Source organism: Ambystoma mexicanum, chromosome 9 (genome assembly GCF_040938575.1).
Source record: "Ambystoma mexicanum isolate Mex_15411 chromosome 9, UKY_AmexF1_1, whole genome shotgun sequence".
Classification (NCBI taxonomy): Eukaryota; Metazoa; Chordata; class Amphibia; order Caudata; family Ambystomatidae; genus Ambystoma; species Ambystoma mexicanum.
In genome coordinates this window covers 919,356,861-919,374,908 of record NC_090931.1, presented here as the reverse complement: position 1 = coordinate 919,374,908, position 18,048 = coordinate 919,356,861, and the positions used below count along the sequence as shown (strand labels likewise).

At 43.6% G+C, this 18,048-nt stretch overlaps 1 protein-coding gene across 5 annotated transcripts in view; it reads right to left on the bottom strand.

The window, feature by feature from the left end:
* The window catches only part of SESTD1 (SEC14 and spectrin domain containing 1), a 1,198,983-nt gene that overhangs the window by 1,050,064 nt on the left and 130,871 nt on the right, over positions 1-18,048 (bottom strand). For all 5 annotated transcript variants that reach the window (XM_069616097.1, XM_069616095.1, XM_069616099.1 and 2 more), the window contains one exon: positions 141-220. In XM_069616097.1, coding sequence (XP_069472198.1) covers positions 141-195 — 55 coding nt within the window. In that variant the 5' untranslated portion in view covers positions 196-220. The remainder of the gene's footprint in view (positions 1-140; positions 221-18,048) is intronic.

Here is an 18,048-nt window from a genome sequence, read left to right as displayed (position 1 = left end):
TTGCCTAATAAATAAACATTCAAAAATGTTGTGAATGCGCTCATGCTTTTTCCACAGTTGATACTTGTAATAGTCAATTACACATAAAAGGAAAGTATCAGAAAAGGAAAGTGAGAAATTGGGAGACTCAAAACACCAACCTGAAAGGTAGGCTAATTTCTTCTTCAGAATGGGTAATATTATAGTAGCGTCCATTTTGCTGCAGCTCACTTAGACCGTTCTGAAAGAAAAGATACAAGTTACTGCAGTGAGCAAATATTAATAGGAATGTAACGTTGAGACTAAGAAAAAACAGTTGCTACTTGCTAGCAGTGTCTGCTATTAAATGTATATGAGAAAGAACGTAATTAACAGTTTTCAAGTTAAAAGCTCAAAACCAGCCAGCAGACCAAGCCTTCTTACAAAATCATGATCTAACATATTGCAAACCAGGCACAGGTCTTGCATATACAGGTCAACTTTCCTGCATTCAAACATCAATGCATGGTTGCAAATGGAAAGCAGGCATGGCTACAAAGGGAAAGCAGGCATGTGGCGTTTGCTTGTTTCACCTTTTGAGGGCTTGCAATTGCTAACAATTTGAGAGCCCCTCTATTGGGAACAGACACCACCAATTAAGCTGTTCTATGGGATGGTGCCCATTCAGGAAAGTATACAATCTCGTTTCAGCTCACTCTGCCATACCAGATGAGAAATCTGCTATGGCCGGGAATCCCCTCTTATAAAATAGGGATAGTGAGGATTTCTTTTGATTATAAATAAACGTTTGTAGCAACCACCATGCCACCCTTGTGTCCGTTTCCTTTGACATCCTTACATATGGTGTCAGAGTGGGATCTGACTCGAGCAATATAAATTGAGGAACCCTGAAATACTCCAAACTGAGCAGCCAGACCATTGATTTGATAGTTGCTACTACTGAGTCTATAGTTTATGACCTACAAAGTAGTCGGGATGTCTCTATAGAGGTAGGAGAATGCCAGTTAATCCCCCCCAGTACTAATCCTGTTGCCACTTAAGGGCACTTGCATCCGCCTAGTATCCAAGTCTGGCCTAGCTTGGATACAATGGCTGGAGTAATAGACTCAGACTGCAGAGGCGACATAAACATGTCAATTCAGAACAATGAGAAACAAACCGAACATGTGAAAACTGGGGAGAAATTGCCCGGGGAATCTTAGAAGGGGCCCTCTTTTCCAAACCCACAGAGGATCAGGGACAAGAGCTCACAGAAAGAGGTACTAAGGGTTTTGGAGAGGCTGATAAAGAACCCCATCTATCCTGACTCCAGTAACCCCTAGAACCACTAGTGAAGAGGCAGAGCTAATTCCCGACCTCACTTTTACTCCGCTAAATGATTAATCTGTCGGAAGCCTTCTTAAAAAAGGGTAGTTCCCGAAGAAGAAGGTAGTTCCCGAAGAAGAAGGTTGGTCGAGAGTGGGTCTTTTTTTGTTGAAACAAGGCCTTCTCTATCAGAAGGGATAACCAGGACCCAGAGTATCATTCCTAGAAGCCATAGGAGGGGTGTCCAAGAGATAGCTCGTGCCCATTTGACTTCAGGCCGCTTAGGAATAGCACAAACATGGCAGATGATCGACAGCTTTTATTGCCCCAGGGGTGATAAACAAAATAATATTTCACAACAGATTAACACCTAATCCCTTTTCTGCCATGGATGCCCCCCCATTCCCCCCAAGAGAAATATTAACTGATCAAGGGAGTACCTTTATGTCAAAATTGATTGTGGAAGTGAAGGTGATTTTACAGAGCAAATCCCTAAGCACCTCCCATTTACCCGAAGACAAGACAGCTTAGAACGTTTTAATAGAACTCTAAAAAATGTTATCAAATATTAGTGGAAGCAGATGGACACAACTGGGGCACAATGATCCCATGGGCCCTTTTTACAATCAGAAAACCCCTCTCTGCCTCTCTATGATTTTCACATTTTGAGCTCCTTTACGGACGCTACCCCAGTGACGTATTGGACATGCTCCTAGAGACATGCGAAGAAACAAAAGAGCCAGTGTTAGCCATGTCCCAAACAACCCAACGGCGTAAAGAGCACAAGGCTATTGTGCAGGACCTAGTCCAAACATATCTAGGGCAGGCCCAAGAAAGCAAAAAGACCCATTACGACAATAAGGCAATACCACAGTCCTTTTCCATCGGACAAACAGGGTTAATCCACTTCCGTTCCTCAGAGCACAAAACGCTGTCATGAAGGTACAGACCTTCTGGCCCAATTACTATAGGCTGGCCCAGCCAAACAGAAGACTCAAAACCCAAATATATCAAAACTAAAGAGTGAAAGGAGGACACAGTTGAGTCCTCTTCTGTCCTAATGGCCACCTGTTAACAAAGGAGAAATCTGAACATAGTCTGTTCCCCTCTGATTTACCAGAGAAACAACTACAGGACATCCAGGATCCAATAGATCAATTCCCAGATGTCTTCAATAGTGAACCCGAGCAAGTGAAAGGTATTAAACATTACATCCACAGGTAAGGTGATTAACCCGAGGCCTTACTGAATTCCAGAAGCAAGGAAGAAGGTAGTGCTCCAGGGAGGTGAAGAAAATGCTAGCCGCAGATCTAATTGAACCATTAAAGAGTCTGTGGTCATCACCAATAGTCCTTGTGGCCAAACCAGATAGGTCGTGGAGGTTTTGTATAGACTTCTGGAAGTTGAATGCAGTATCCCAGTTTGATAACTATCCGGTGCATCAGATTGACGGAGGGAGTATCTGGTCTCTTAGCTTGCCCATGGTTATCCGGATAAGCCTCCGTGCTGCAATACCCTATGGTGGTGGGGGTTCAATACATGAGCTCATTAGCATAACATCGTGGTTGGTTCCAAAGTAAAAAATAAGCCGTTTCTGTTGTGCATTATCATAACACTTCAAGAATCTCTTTATTTTGGAATGAATTTAATGCTCAACTCTGATGGTCCACACAAAATAATGGAATGCTCGCTGCAAGATATTGGAAAATTCCATTCAGACATTGGATTTATGGCACAGAAGCTTGCTAATGTAGGCTTGGATACCAAGGAGATTAAATGTAAAGCCGGAATCTGGGACCGTATGAAGAACATTGAATATTTATCCACCAAGGGGTGGCCCTCAGAGATTATATAAGGCAAGGTTTTACCATTCGGGTTCCATTTAAATATTTTTACCAAGTATGCAACTCAAAAACGTGCCTCCTTATAATGAGGTCACGATTTGACTAACTACCTACTTATGAACGCCAAGGTGCCTAGATCAACGTACCTCATGAAGCAGGGCTATGCCGCATTTGTCATGGAAAAATTTAACAATTTGCAGGAGGGATTTCAATAATAATGGGAAGAAGGGTAGATGAAATGCATTTCTGCTTTTTATCATACTATTGTAATGTAAGCAATTGATGAAATATCTTTGTGCGCATTTGGAAGTGCTTTTGAAAGTGCAGTTCGTAGTGTCTGACCCTTGGCTTTCTGGACTTGGTTATCGTACCACAGCTCTTGAATCACTGCAGGTCTGTTAGGATCTTTCAACATATATGGACTTTGTTGAATACTGAACGTGCACCATAATTACAGTGGACCCATTCTATGTTGATGATCTTTTCCAGAAAGCATTCCCGTGCTTAATAACCTCTTTTTGCATGAATCCCCGCCCCCTGATAACGGAACCACTATTAAAGAGATTGTTCACGTGTATTTGTGCACACGCATTTGGAAGTGCATTTAAAGTGCAGTTTGCTGTAAGTGGTGGCGGAACTCATTCCTCTTTCCTGCAGGTAAATCTGTATTAACCAACCGTTGTGCCTCATTATCCCAGTTAGCTGTGGGGTATCCGGGAGTGGAATCGCTCATTAAAAATCTCCCTAGTAAAATTGTTTAAAAGAAAATGATTGACAACACTGGTACTATTTGCAAACATGCAATACTTTTATCTTTCATCTTTCTTGGTGCTGCAAGGACTGGAGATCATCTTCAGCCCTTAGTGAGAGAGTGCATATGAACCTCCATTCTTTTCACTCCTAATCGCACAGTAATTGCGCACATGGTGAAACTACTGTTCTGCTCCTCTATATAGCAGTTTTGTTACTTATTTTATTATATCGGGCCAGTACCATGGAGGAAACTGTCCTGTTGTGTGTGATTGCTCCTTCTAGTTCCTTTTGTAACCTGTGTCTGGCCTTATGCGTTCTCTTATCTGAGCATGTCTCAGCCAGATGCACCTGCTGATTGCACGGAGGAGCCATGTGATCTGGTTATTTTGGGTGATACCAGTGTTGATGCTGGGGTATCTAAGCCACTGCGGCGTTGCCACCGAACATGCACTCCAAACATCACCAGAGCACCTAAATTGAATACATCCTTTTTTCCTAAACGGAGTGTGTTAAGTAAAATAGACGAGGAGAATGCAGTTCAAAAGATTGTTACTGAATTGAATCTCTCCTTGGGGTGCCTGGGATCTAAGCTAATTGATAATGTGATTTCTGTAACCGTTATTTCTGACCCTGATGTAGTGTCTGATTAGGCGCATGTGATACCTGCTGCCCCGGGGGCCTGACTATGTGTGGCACAAGGGTGTACAAGACTCCTGTCATCAATATTAGCTTGCCTATACCGGTAGCTCCTGAAGAAGCTGTATATGATAGCGTTGTGAAATTCGATGTGGGAACCATGCTACCTGGGGCGATCCTTGAAAAAGGAATCATCACAATCATGATTCACAATTCAATTAATGAAGTGACTGCAAGCCTCACAGCTTTCCGTGATGAAATAGATCTCCCAGTGAATGCACCAGAGGTTGAATATTTGGGTGATCTGATGGACTTAACCTCCACCACTTATCTGGTGTCTATTGACCCCCAAACCTTCTTTGATGCGAGTGCTAATCCTGAAGGTGCGGTTGTTAAATTGTTTGATGCCCAGAAAAAAGATGAGGATCACTACTGATAGCCACAGGGACAATGGGGTAGAGTCTACCAATCATGTCTTTTCAGTCCCTGGCTCGATTGATGGCAGTATGACGAGCAGGACTTCAAATTACATGTTTATGGCATTTGAATGCTTGTTTACCACTTTAGTTTCCAAGTCTGAGAAACTGGAGAATAAATTAGAAATCCAATCTCCGCTTCTCCTTAAGAGCATAAATCATGGATAGAAAACTGTAAGAGACCAGGGCTCTAACACCGAGCTAATCTGGAAGTTGTGTTTAGTCCAAATTCTACATTTAAAGTGCTGATTAATATTGATGATGAGTCTCTTGCTACTATCCCAGAAGTAGTGGCGAAAGTGCCCTATAGGTGAAACTACTAAAAGGAAAAGCCAAAGTCACCTCACAGGCATTTTTGTCTGCCAAATCAGCTAAAACTTGTAAAAACGCATGTAGTTTTCCTGTGAATAACGTTCCTGGGATAAAAATTCAATCCATTGGCATCAAAAGTAGTAAGAATACTATGCCTCCGGCAGGTGCATTCATTGGGTCAGCTTTGTCCAATCCTGAGTCTATGACCGGCATGCATGTGGTGTATTTCATACACCCACAACCGGGTTGTGTGAATACACACCCGGTTGTATCCATTGGTACAGGCGCAGGTGAGGTCTCTTGTAATAAGTACTGCATCCACCCCCAGTCTTACTATTGCCACTGACCAACATGGTACAACAAAACTAACTGATTTCTGGGCCCCTTCTCCCTCGTAACAGACGAGGGCTGTCCTGAATATCCAGTCTCCTAATACTGGGGTATATATGAAAGCTCTGCAACTTAAGCCTGTATCCATTGAGGAATATCTTCCTCCCCTAAATAGAGCTGCGGTTCCTAGTATTTTCCATTCTGTGGCCGCCTTAAGAGTAATCCGTTCAGATGACCTCAAAATTGTTGATCAGATTGAGCACATCACAACTAGTAGCGCCAACATCCGGTTCAATTCTGATGCAACATTGGGTTATATCCTCAAATACGAGGCGGAGTTACATCGACTTGGGTATATTTGTAGTATAGTGAATAAAACTCCCGATAAATTTAGACCCTGTAAAGCTGATTCCATCAATCCTAAAAGTAAACAATGCATGTCTCCGACAAATATTGTAGATACTCCTGTAATGAGTGCTGGTTGTAGAGCCGAGCAGATATCTGGCTGTACCATTACTAATTCTGTCTCCAGCACAACGAACAATCAAGGTATCAGCATTTCTACCTATAGACCCAAAATACCCGAGTGTACTATGGACCCCGGGTGTTTGAGCCCAAGTGATGGTTACTGGCAATGGCTGCCGTCTGTATTCAAAACTCACTTCTCCTCGATGTCCAGATGACATTAACATCCTATGCTCCTGGATCACACAGGGATTCTCTCATCTCTTTGGGGAAGATGGATTATGGTCGACAATGGAGTTATTTTCAGTTATAGTATTACAGGAAACGTGGCTTACTGAGAGAACGCATTTGGATGGTCGTACCACATGACAAAAAGTAGCTATGAAAGGTTGTCTCGGACAACCTAAGGGCAGCTTACTGATCTCGGTTAGGTCGCCTTGGTCACTGGCCGAGGTGCCCGGACCCTCACCTAAGGTCCAAGCTGCTAAAATGTACAATGCAGATTCAACCATTATAATCATTCATGTGTTTGATCCACCTAACTGTATTGCGACTGAAAATAATGTTCTAGCAGTGAAACACATTCTTGAGACATACATGCATAGGTTTCCCATATGGATTATGGCTGACTTCAATGCTGATATTGATATATGTGAAACTGAGTTCAATGTGTTATCTGAATCTGCTCCCGTTAGACAGACTGTGCATAACCGACAAAGTAGTGCTTGGGCATCTGTTTTGGAAACCTATGGTTTCATTTGCCTGAATGGTTTCTGTGCGGGTGATGCACAGAGGGCATATACTCTGGTGTGTGGAAAGAGTGCCTCCACACTTTATTATGTCTTTGTGAACCAAACCGGCCCATCATTGGTGGAGGATATGGCAATAGCCACCCGTGAAGAGAGCAATCACCTACCTATATGTGTTCTCTTTAAGCCTTTCCAGTAGAATAGAAAACAGAAACAACATGACCTGAATGGTAACAGATTTGTTAATAATGGGGGTAGTCGCATTCATTGGAACCCTAATAATTTGGACAAAGGCAACCTTTCCTCTGAACAACTGTTACCTGCCTCGATCCCTGCATCTACCTCATCTCCAAGTATAGGTGAAGCCTTTGTCTTTGATTGTTTGTGTAAAGGAAGCAATTAAACAAAGACGATATAAAAGCCTTTCCGAGCGCTGTAGTAAAATATACATTAAGCAAACTAACTATGATCCGAGGATCAAGGCAGCTAAAAAACCACTAGGGGCCGACATTGCAGCCTCCTTATTTCCCTCTTTGGGCATTTATAGTGCTGCTAAAAAATCAAATGTATCAAAAAGAATTACAGCTACTGGCTGAAAGAACATAAATCCAGATGCAGAAAGGAAAGTTGGTTGTGAATTGCTCACATCGCTACCTCAAACAACAATACCGAAATCGGGAAGGTAATAAAGGCAGCATCTAAAAGTGACTTGCCAATAAAATGTGTACCAGAGCCGGTGTGGGTTGCCCATATTAATTCCACCTTGAGGAGCAGTGTTCCGGAACAACATATGGCGAAAATTGGTGGCTTGGAATATTCCGCCAGGGCTTCTGAAGATGCTCATGTTGCTCCACACTGACACCAGTGTTAGGGTGCGCATTGATGGCATTGGTAAATTATCTGCATCTATCCCCACCGGTAGGAGGGTGAAGCACAGCTGCATAGTTGCAGCCCAACTTATATTTAGCCGATTTGTAATTGGCATTTAGTAATATAGAAATCTGCCCAGTTAAAGTCGGCTCACAACGTCTTAGCTGGTAAGCTTATGCAGACGATCTATTGCTGCTTGATCACACCCAAAGGGGTTGCAATCGCTGATTAGCGGTCTTGGCGTATTTGAACATAAAAACGGCTTAAAAGTGAACTTTGCTAAAAGCAAGGTCATGGTGTTCTCCAATAAACCGAAATCGAAATTGCGAACTAGTTGGGTACTGGATGGTAATACGTGTTAAATCATATATACCGAAGCCTTTATGTCGATGATGTGTTAAATTGGAAATTACATTGGCATGATACTAAATGCATGAAAATGGTAGGCGCCGCAAGTGCCTTTATTGGGAAGAACGGTGGTTACTCTGTTCATACTATTGTGCTTTTGTACTCATCGAAAGTTGTGCCGGTTTTGACATTTGGGATGGAGGTATGGGGTCATGCGTACATAGCATACCTAATCAGATGTGAGGCGAAAATGTTGCAGATGTTGTTCATAATCTTGAATTCAACTTAATTGTGATTGTGTCGATATTTCTATGGAAAAACTTGTTTCCTAAATCTTTGTGCACTTAGCAATGGTACTGTTATGGTACAATATGTAAAGGCTTTTTTGTGTCATGATAATTGTAGCAAGATGGGCAAATATCACTGTTGAACAAATGGAAGGCTGCCTGAGACCACCCTCTGGTATCAAATACTGTCCATAAAATCAAACGTTGGCTAAAGCAGAAGATAATCAGTTTCAGTCTTGATAACCACATGGATCAATTATCAACTAAGTCCAATAGTGGCCTGATCATCCAATATAGAAATGACCGCAGTCGCAATCCAGCGCACACTGATGCCTTCCGATAGTGGGATCATAAGACAGTACCTTTTGCTAAAATGTTATAATTGTGAAGTCCTTGAAATCCAGGGTGCAAAAATTGGTATTCCTCGCTCAGAACACAAATGTAGACTGTGTGGCGAGAATAAAATTGAATCACTTGAACACATGCTGGCAAAATGCGAGAGTCTTAAATTAGAGATACATTTATTAAGTCGTATAACAACCAAATGGACTGCACTGATACACTAAGGCTTTTGCAAACATTTATGGAGGATAATAACCTAAATTGTATGGTGAAATTTCAATGCAACTGTATAGAGATTTTATATATTTTTAAGAACTAGGGTTTTACCTCGATTTTAGGTTCTTATCTATCTGATTTTAGCTGGTTGATGCAGGTCATGTTTTTATATTGTAATCTGTAAAGTTTTGTTTGATCGGTTTTGTATATACAAAGCCTTATGCTATATATGTATATTAAATAAATAATAAAGTTCTATGTAACAAGCACTTTTAGCCTGATGTTTTCAGGAATTCGTTTTTTTAGATTATTGTATTGATATAATGCATTTCCTTTTAATGTTGTTAATGTAACTGGGTACATGATTATTTAACCAATAAACAAAATAAAACATTTAAAAAAATAACCCTTCCATTCTGTTCAATTACAAAGTGCAGATTTAGGGAGACAATTTGAATAGAGTCTCATAAAAAGCTTCTTTAAAAAGTCAGATGTAATTCAACTATTGCTGAAACACTGCAGGTCTATACGCTCCATTTCCGCAGAAAGAAAAGTGACTTAAATCCTTTATGTTAAAGTTTGCAAGGCAACAAAGGAACCTGCATAGTACAGGCTGTACTATGAATCTATGTCCCCTTGATTTAAAATAAATAAATAAATACATAAATAAATAAAATAGATGGAATTGGAAAACCATTCCTGGAATATTCTCCCAAAGGCCCATGGCTTTAACCTCAGAATTAGCTGCTCTAATCACTTGAGTCACCCAGGTACTGCTTTACATAAATCATGTCTAAGCAGAAACGTGGGGCCTAGGGCTGGTAAACAAGAAGATATAATGCTGTCTGTCTGAAGGTAGAGTATCTCAACAGCTGGATAAAGCATGTGGGCAAATGAAACGTGATGCTCTCAAAAATGAACCAGTGGGAAAAATACCCAACCATTTGTAAAATAATTTCTTAATGTATGGTCAATGTCAAACCATGACTCGTCAGGTGGCCCGCTACAGGCATTGGGACAGTGCTAGGACTTCTCAGCGTGGTTGCTATACTTTTAGCATGACAGTATTGCTAATTATCAGCAGGGTGCCAATGCATTTAATGGAACCTAGTCTAGTCCAAAAAAACCTCGATTTACCTTGTTGAGACAGCAGAGGTGAACAAACTATATGACACACACATCAAATACAAATATACATGGGATTTACATGAGGATACAAAAAGGAAAACAGGGATTTTCTGTGAGATCAAAGGAAACAGAGTGCAACCACTCTGCTGGTACTTGGCACTACAGATAACATATTTCTAATCAACAGCGGGACACATCACAGCACAATGCAGCTGGGATGAATATTCACTCCTTTGTTAAAGTTATATAATAAATACAGAGGGCTGTAGAGAGATTCTCCATGGGGAACTGGGGACCATATGTACTGATGAGCAGTCGACATGAGTGTGCACATTCTCCCCCCAGCTACCCCTTAACTCGCAACAAAGCTGAAGTTTCATAATGGAGCAAACATTACCCCAGCAAAAATAGTCACTTCTAGAACTGGGATATGCTCAGAGTGGCTCCGATGTAACAATGAACATGCTACATGTGGAAAACCACATGTTTCGGGAATGCCCATAGTTAGCTTCAGCAATATGTTGGACCAAAAGAACCCGAGAGGGAACACTGGTCTCTCTATAGCCTTGGAGATGTTTGGTTGCCTTTTGGGAGTTTTCATAATCTTTACAAAAATTCTTCACAATTTATTACAATTTCATTGCTTCTTTCTAAGAAGTGCATTCTGTTAACTTGGAAGTGCAGGGAAGCAATGCAGTGCCAAAGTAGCTCAGACACACTACATAGAGTAACACATCCGAGTAGGCCCACTGAAGCCACCTGCCTTCACAATGAAGACGCTGGTAAGCGTGGGCACCATTCAGACTGCATTTACCGAACATGGAATCAGCGCTCCCTCTACTTCAGGAGGCGGGCATTTTATTGCTCATTAAATACTGTGGCGAGGTGGAGTGAGGAGTTGAACAAAAGGGGTGGCATGTTGCAACAAACCTTTATTAAGATGAAGAAAATAACCTACCTCTCCTCATCTCTGAAGGGTTATCCCAATCTAAACCAAGAACAACTCTGGTGTTGTTGTCAGGATGTTTATTCAAATGAAAAGTACCAGTCCTCTGTCCAAAGCGTACTCTTACCCTACCACTAATCTACAAGAAAGGTTCAGCATACAAGTAAAGAACAATACCAGGAGAATGAACACCTTCTCCTGGTGAACTAGCTCAGTCTTTATCTCTTTCCCAGCAATCCTTTTCTATAGATTCTGATTCACAAAAAAAGTGTGGTCAGGAGAATGACTCCCTTTTCCTGACCCACCTTTCACAGGCTTCGGATACACTTTAGCAAGAGTCCTCAAAAGTCTATTTACTTCTTCCCAAGTGTTTCCAAGGGTTTCTGGAAGATTGTTTTACAGTTCCAGTACATCTTCACAGTTTTGTGATATTTGGAAAATTACCTCCAGACACTCTCATTGTTTAATCTCCTCTTTAATCCTAATGGATTATCAATGTAACGAAGGAAATTCCTCCCGATACACTCCCGATTCTTGAATCCTGGAATATCACTACTATGATGAGGGAGATTACTCCTGAGGTTCTCTTGACAATGGATTCTCATGGTGTCACTATTGTGATGATGGAGTTCACTTCGTAGCTTCTCTGGATTTGCCCCAAACACCTGTTGGGTCTCCCGCTGTTCTGTTGCCTGGAGTGTGTCGGGACTGCATCGCTGGATCTTCATGGGGAGTTTGGCTAACTCAAATAGCTTCAGCGTCTCCTGGTTTCTTCACTCCGCTCCCCGCTCTGTCCTTGCAGTTCCACTGAGACTTCGACCACATGGACTCAGCGCAGTTGCAGGGCCACACGGTCCACCTCCTTAAGATCACGCCACCGCTGATTTCTCCATCTCTTCGGTTGGTCAGGACCTTGGCTTCAGATGTCGTGCTCTGCTGACCGTTCCTCAGCATACTTGCAGCTTCACATTCCCAGGTTCGAACTTCCTGGGCTGGGCTGGCTTCATGTCAGCTGCTCTACTTCCTTGTCCTTTCTTACTCTTCATTTCCTAGGGTTGGATCCTCCCCAGCGTAGTGTTTAAGTCCTTCTTTTGACATGATCTTTAGGCTTCCTTTAGGCCACCTCTTCTCAGTACTATATCCAAGCAGTCTATTAATTTGCAGATCTCTTTGGTTCTTATTCATCTGGGTCATATTGATTCGTAGATCAAGGACAGAAGAAGCCTTACCCATAACATACAGTAATGTTTTATGGGATTTGAGAGGAAAAAAAGGTGTCTGGGAGTTCCTTCATGGAATGGAAGTCATTATCCGCATGAGGGGAGTCTCTCGCTGCGAGGTCCGCTTTCCACAACCCCTAGGGTGACTATTGGGCAGAAGACTCACCTCCCTAGCCTCACAGGGAAGGGCTGCCCCTGGGGAAAAGTGACGTGATGCCATGAATCGTCACAATACCCTAGCCTTTTTCAGCAGTGGCATTTTAACCTCTGCATCGTTCAATCCCAAAACACTCTGCCACATATTTTGAGACTGCATGTCCACAATGCCTTTCTGTTTTCAATTATTTCCTCTATTTATTCTACCGTATTACTGCCTTGTGGTGTAGAGGTTAACCATGTATGTGGCTATGCTATGATCAATGATAATTTTAAGAAGAAAAATAATGTACTTCAAGATAAGTTAGACTTGTCTGCACAGAAGAATTATTTAGCTGAAAGGTATTTTTAGCCATAAAGTGAGAACCGCAAAACCAAACTTCAAACCCTTAAATGAGTCCAGGACAAAAATAGATTAAAACGTTGCCATAGGATTAATAAGCAGTGGCAGCCCATTAATAATGGGCTATAGGGGGGTTCCTGACACAAAGTATGGAGGAGTCAGAGGAGGGCAGGCCCAGTGAATCCAGAGTACTGCTGGCCTGGCTGGTTTTATAGGAAACCTGGTATCCTGCTTGCTACGAGTACCTCTAACCTGCAAATGCTCAAGCATCTATGCAAGGCAATTGGTTTTTTGGTTCACCCAACTTTGCATCACCCATTCTGAATGCTGACTGGGGTACTAAAGACAAGCTTTTGTAAAGGGAGCGCACCTACGCCAGCGCCTAGCACATGCTCATAAAGCAGGACTCGGGGGGGGGGGGGGGGGGGTTGGGGGGGCTGGGCAGTATAGAGTCCCGACAGGCGGGCTAGAGAAGCATGGCAGAAATAAAATGGGTGTATGCTTGTCTTTGTGTATGCAGAGTTGATGTGCGAATGTATGAGCATGTATGTGTTAATTTCTTTATGAATCTGAAGATTTCTGTTGACAATCCTGGCATATTTTGGACTCTAGCTACAAAACCACTTTTTATAGACACTTCTGTCACAGCCAGCATTCAATTGTCGTTTTACAGTGGCAATATTGCCATTAAGTAGCAACAACATGATATGATATGGCATTTATAACACGCCTATACACAAGTGTTTCAAGGCGCGACAAGGCAAGGGAGGGACAACAGAGGGATGACGGAGACAACGATCTTATGCCAGGTGACAAGTATATTGTGCAAGTGCAGGGAAAGGGGGAAGGGGAAAAGTGCAGGGGAAAAGGGGAGGGGCAGTGCAGTACATGGGAATGACAGTACAATAAATAAAGCAATAAGTAAAAGTGTGGCCAGATGGTGGCAAGTGCTGGTAGGGGGCTATATAGGGATAGAGAAAACAGTTCCCAAGTGCGGGTGACGCCACGGAGGCAGTGCAAGGATGCAACCGGCGGGGGAGGTACCTGGAGAGGAGGAGAGAAAGCAGAAGCAAAGAGGAAGGTTTTGAGGTGCTTCTGGAACCAGAGATGGTTCTCCTCCCGTTTCAGGGAGGCCGGGAGGCCATTCCAGAGGGAGGCCCCAGCCGAAGAAAGATCTACCACCAACTCACTGCCTGGAGAAGCGACCGACCCCGAGGGAGTTGGAGGCGGATGAGCAAAGAGCTTGAGAAGGAAGATATTTAGGAAGAGCGAGTTGAAGGTAATGAGGCCCCAGGCCCCAGAAGGCCTTGTGGACAATGCAGAGGGTGCTGAACTTAATCCTAGCAGCCACTCGGAGCCAATGCAGAGATTTCAGTCCTGGAGATACAATCACAGGGCTTGAGCCAAGGACAAGTCTTGCAGACCAGTTTGTGATGAGTTGCAGAGGGCAGAAAGTAGAAGCAGGCAGATTTAGAAAGAGGCTGTTGCAGTAGTCCAGCCTAGAGAGAACAAGTGCTCTGGAGACAGTGAGCTTCTGGGGGAAGGAGAGGAAAGGAAGAATACCTCTGAGGAGGTGCAGCTGGTAGTGTGATTTCTTAGAGACGTCAGACATGTGAGGAGAGACGGAGAGTTTGGAGTCGAAGATGACCCCAGGGTTTTTAGCCTCAAAGGTGGGAGAAGGAAGAGGGCCAAGAGAGGCCGGCCAGAGAGTGACAGGAAAGGAGGGAGCAGGTGTGCCGATAAGGAGAATTTCAGTCTTACTGGCATTAAGGCAGAGATCATTGGCGGCACACCACTCCTGGATAGCAGATAGACAGTCAGAGATGAGAGAAGGAGATGAAGTGGCGGAAGGGAGCCTGAAAATGAGGAGTGTCATCCGCATAGCACTGAAAGTTGGGTAAGAGAGCAGCAATGCAGTGGGCAAGAAGTGCCAGGTATTAGTTGAACATCCAGGGAGAGAGGTTAGGCCCCTGGGTAACACCCCAGGTAGTGATAGAGGAGAGGAAGGACCCAAGTTGGACCTGGGAGGGTCGATCGGAGAGGAAAGTGATCAGCCAAGCTAGGGCCCGATCAGTGATGCCCAAGTTATCATGGAGACGGTTGAGCAGGATGGCATGGTTGACCGTGTCAAAGTCAGAAGAGAGATCAAGTAAGATGATGACACAGGGGGGTGTTGGAATCAAGGTTGGAGAGCAGGTCTTCACGGATGTTCACAGATGTATGTTCTTACAGTGGCAATGTTGGCATATACTTGCACAGCAAGCATGACATGTGTTCTTACACTGGCAATACAGGGCACACTGTTCTTCCAGTGGTGATGCTGGCAGCTACTAGTGCAGCCAGCATACAAAGGATCTTGCAATGGCACAATGGTTGTAAATATTGTGGGCACAAGCAAAGACTGGCAAAGGTTGCAGGCATAAACATCATGAAATTGCACTGGAACACTGTACATGTGGTGACTTGGCATTTATTGGATTTCCTGTTGTATTGCCCTATAGAATTTAATTGTTAATTGTATGGCCTTTTTACAGATTTTTCACAAGAAGCACACTTTAAAATGCTGCGTTTTTAATCCATTATTTTAAAAATATTCTCAGGGGTAACCACACCGAACAGCCCTTGGTTGGTTGAGGGGCACACTCGCTCCACAAGTTCCTTTGTTAGCACTCCTTAGTGGTAAATATTTAGCCCACTCCAGTGAAACAAATTCACCAGTCGACACTGTTATTAAGCACTACTCGTATACCTTTTAAATCAATACTGCTGCAGTAAGCAGTCGCTATACTGCAACAGAAGAGAAACTGGCCTGAAATGCGTCTAAAACCAATGACACTGTCAGGGCATACCAAGACAAGGCAGAGGTACAGGAAAACTAAATATATTACTACAGCAGCAATGTGCCAATGCATGGGTCATCCAGATCAGTGGTATAGTTGTAAGACTGCAAGGCAGTTTCACAGGCACTGAGGAGGCAACACGTTGTCCTTAGAATGTGGGGTGACCTTTCATAGTGGTGGTAAATTAAAATGGATGCAGCACCTGCTAATAATTTGCAGCGACATGTTCTGCACATGAATATAAAAGTCAAATACACACATCAGAGATGAAAGCTCTGCTTTTGCTAAGCAATTGCTTTTGAAGTATGTTACACTCAAAGATTCAACAAGATTTTAAAAACATTGTACTCAAGTTGTAATGTGTGTGAGGCTGGAAAATGCAAAGTATGCATGTAAGGAAGGGGCAGACTGCAAGACAAAGTAAAAGACAGTATTCATCTTGGCAGAGCAGCAGCATTTAAGTTCAAAGCTCATGTGTCCTCTTGAAAAACAAAGTGATATACATTTTGATGTTAAGATATGCAAGGCATTTTGCATAAACAGTGAGAGGATGTGAATAGACACGGGCTGCAAGAAAAGGTCCACATTAAATTAGTGAGGTAAAAACATCCCAGCCTTTGATGGGCAATCCCTATCGAAATGTTCATAATCGGTCAGACTGAATAGGGTGGATATGTGATTCATCACGGAAACGCTGTATGGACAGCAATTCAATCAATGTGCGAGCAGGGAAAGCAAGCACGTTGGAGCGAACTGTTGGATGACTGTACTCCTTTATCCTGCTGTAATGATAGATTACAAGGTTCCGATTGTGCCTCTATTTTTAATAAAGATACGGTTGCCAAAACCATATTATCGGTGTCAAGTGGCTTGTTGGTGTTCTAAGAAAAATGGGTGAACTTGCTAAAAACAGGATTCTAAGTCTCTCAATCAGGAGTTAGACTAGATTTACAGGTTCAAGCAAAATCCAAATTTGATAAACTACTGTTCAAGACTCCAGACTGAAATTGGTAGCTTGAGGCACTCAATCAAAACAAAATTATACACAGATTATACAAAACATGTTATCATTACAATCAAAATAAAGAACCATCAAACCTTTAAACTGCAATAAAAGGGGGTGTGGCCGAAGATGGCTGCCTAATGCCTTCGCTCCTGCACTCGCCCACTGTCACCTCTTGTCCCAAGCGCATTGACTAGCTCCCGATGAGATGCCCTGAAATGGTGAATAGCAGAGATCCCGGCGAAGCAGCTGGGGGAGCTGCAGAAGTAGCGAGCTACATTGGTACCCGGAGGAATCAGGGTGGCCATGCCCAGTGGAAACTAACAAACAAAGCCGCGAGTGAAGTACACAACAGCATTTATAGGAGGAGTCCAGCCGGGAGCACCAGAGAGGAGAGCAGTGGTCCATGGGGCAGCATCCAGGGAGCAGCAGAAGCAGCGACCTATGCTGGCCCCTAGAGGGACATGCAACGGTTTGCAAACAGCGTGACTCAGTCTAGGAGAGGTGGGCAGGTGAGGCACGCAAGAAAGGTGAGCAGCAGTCCAAATAAGAGCAGAGCGAGATAGCTGGTCTCCGGGCCTGAAGAAATGCACTTGGAAGCACAGGGCCCTACGCGAGAACCCACTTGGCAGCAAAAAGAGGGCAAAGCAAAGGTGTGGCAGAGATATGTAGTGGCATTCATAAGAGGCACCTGGCAGGGGGCAACCGCGCGAGGCCTGGCAATGTGGGAGCACCCAGCAGCGATGTCTCAGAAGTAAATGTGTGCGACTAGTGAGCCTAGGAATGGAACGGCGCACCCTACAGCAGTGGGAAAGGCCCTGGGTGAACCAGAGGCCGGAGCCCCAAGTGCCATAAAGAAATGACCTGGAACACAGGGGTGAGCCAACCCAGTGCAGCAGCACAGAGGAGGCTAGATAGTTGCAGAGACAGCCCCAGTAAGGACATCTAGGAACATCTTGTGAATGTTAACGGAAGGGGTGGTGCAAGGGTGGCTTACCTAAGAAAGAGCAGAGGTAGGAGATGGCCTGGGAGTGCTGTCCCTGCCTGTAAGACCCGGGTGGCCGAGGGAAAGCTTGTCGGCGGAGGCACGGGTGGACCCAACAAAACTCTCAGGATGTCCTCGCCATCCAGGGACAGTGACACAGATGTGGTTCAAGTCAGACATTCAGTTCATCTTGATGAAGATTAAGGCCACGAGATCCGAAGTTCAGCTGACATTGGCGAACAGAGGGTGAAATCCCTAGAGCACAACCAACTCTCGGCCAATATCCTTGAAGCAAAGATTAAAGAACTTGACAAGCTGGGGAAAAATACATTCTTGAATATAGATGACATCGAAAATAGGGCACAGAGATGTAATATAAGGATTTGGGGCTTCCCACACGAGGAAGGAAGGAGGGACCCTGGAGGGCCCGGAATACAGAGTAAAGGAGATGATAGCAGAACTGTTGGAGGAGCTTTCTAGAGATATACAGTTTGACAGGGTCCATAAGGGTGCAT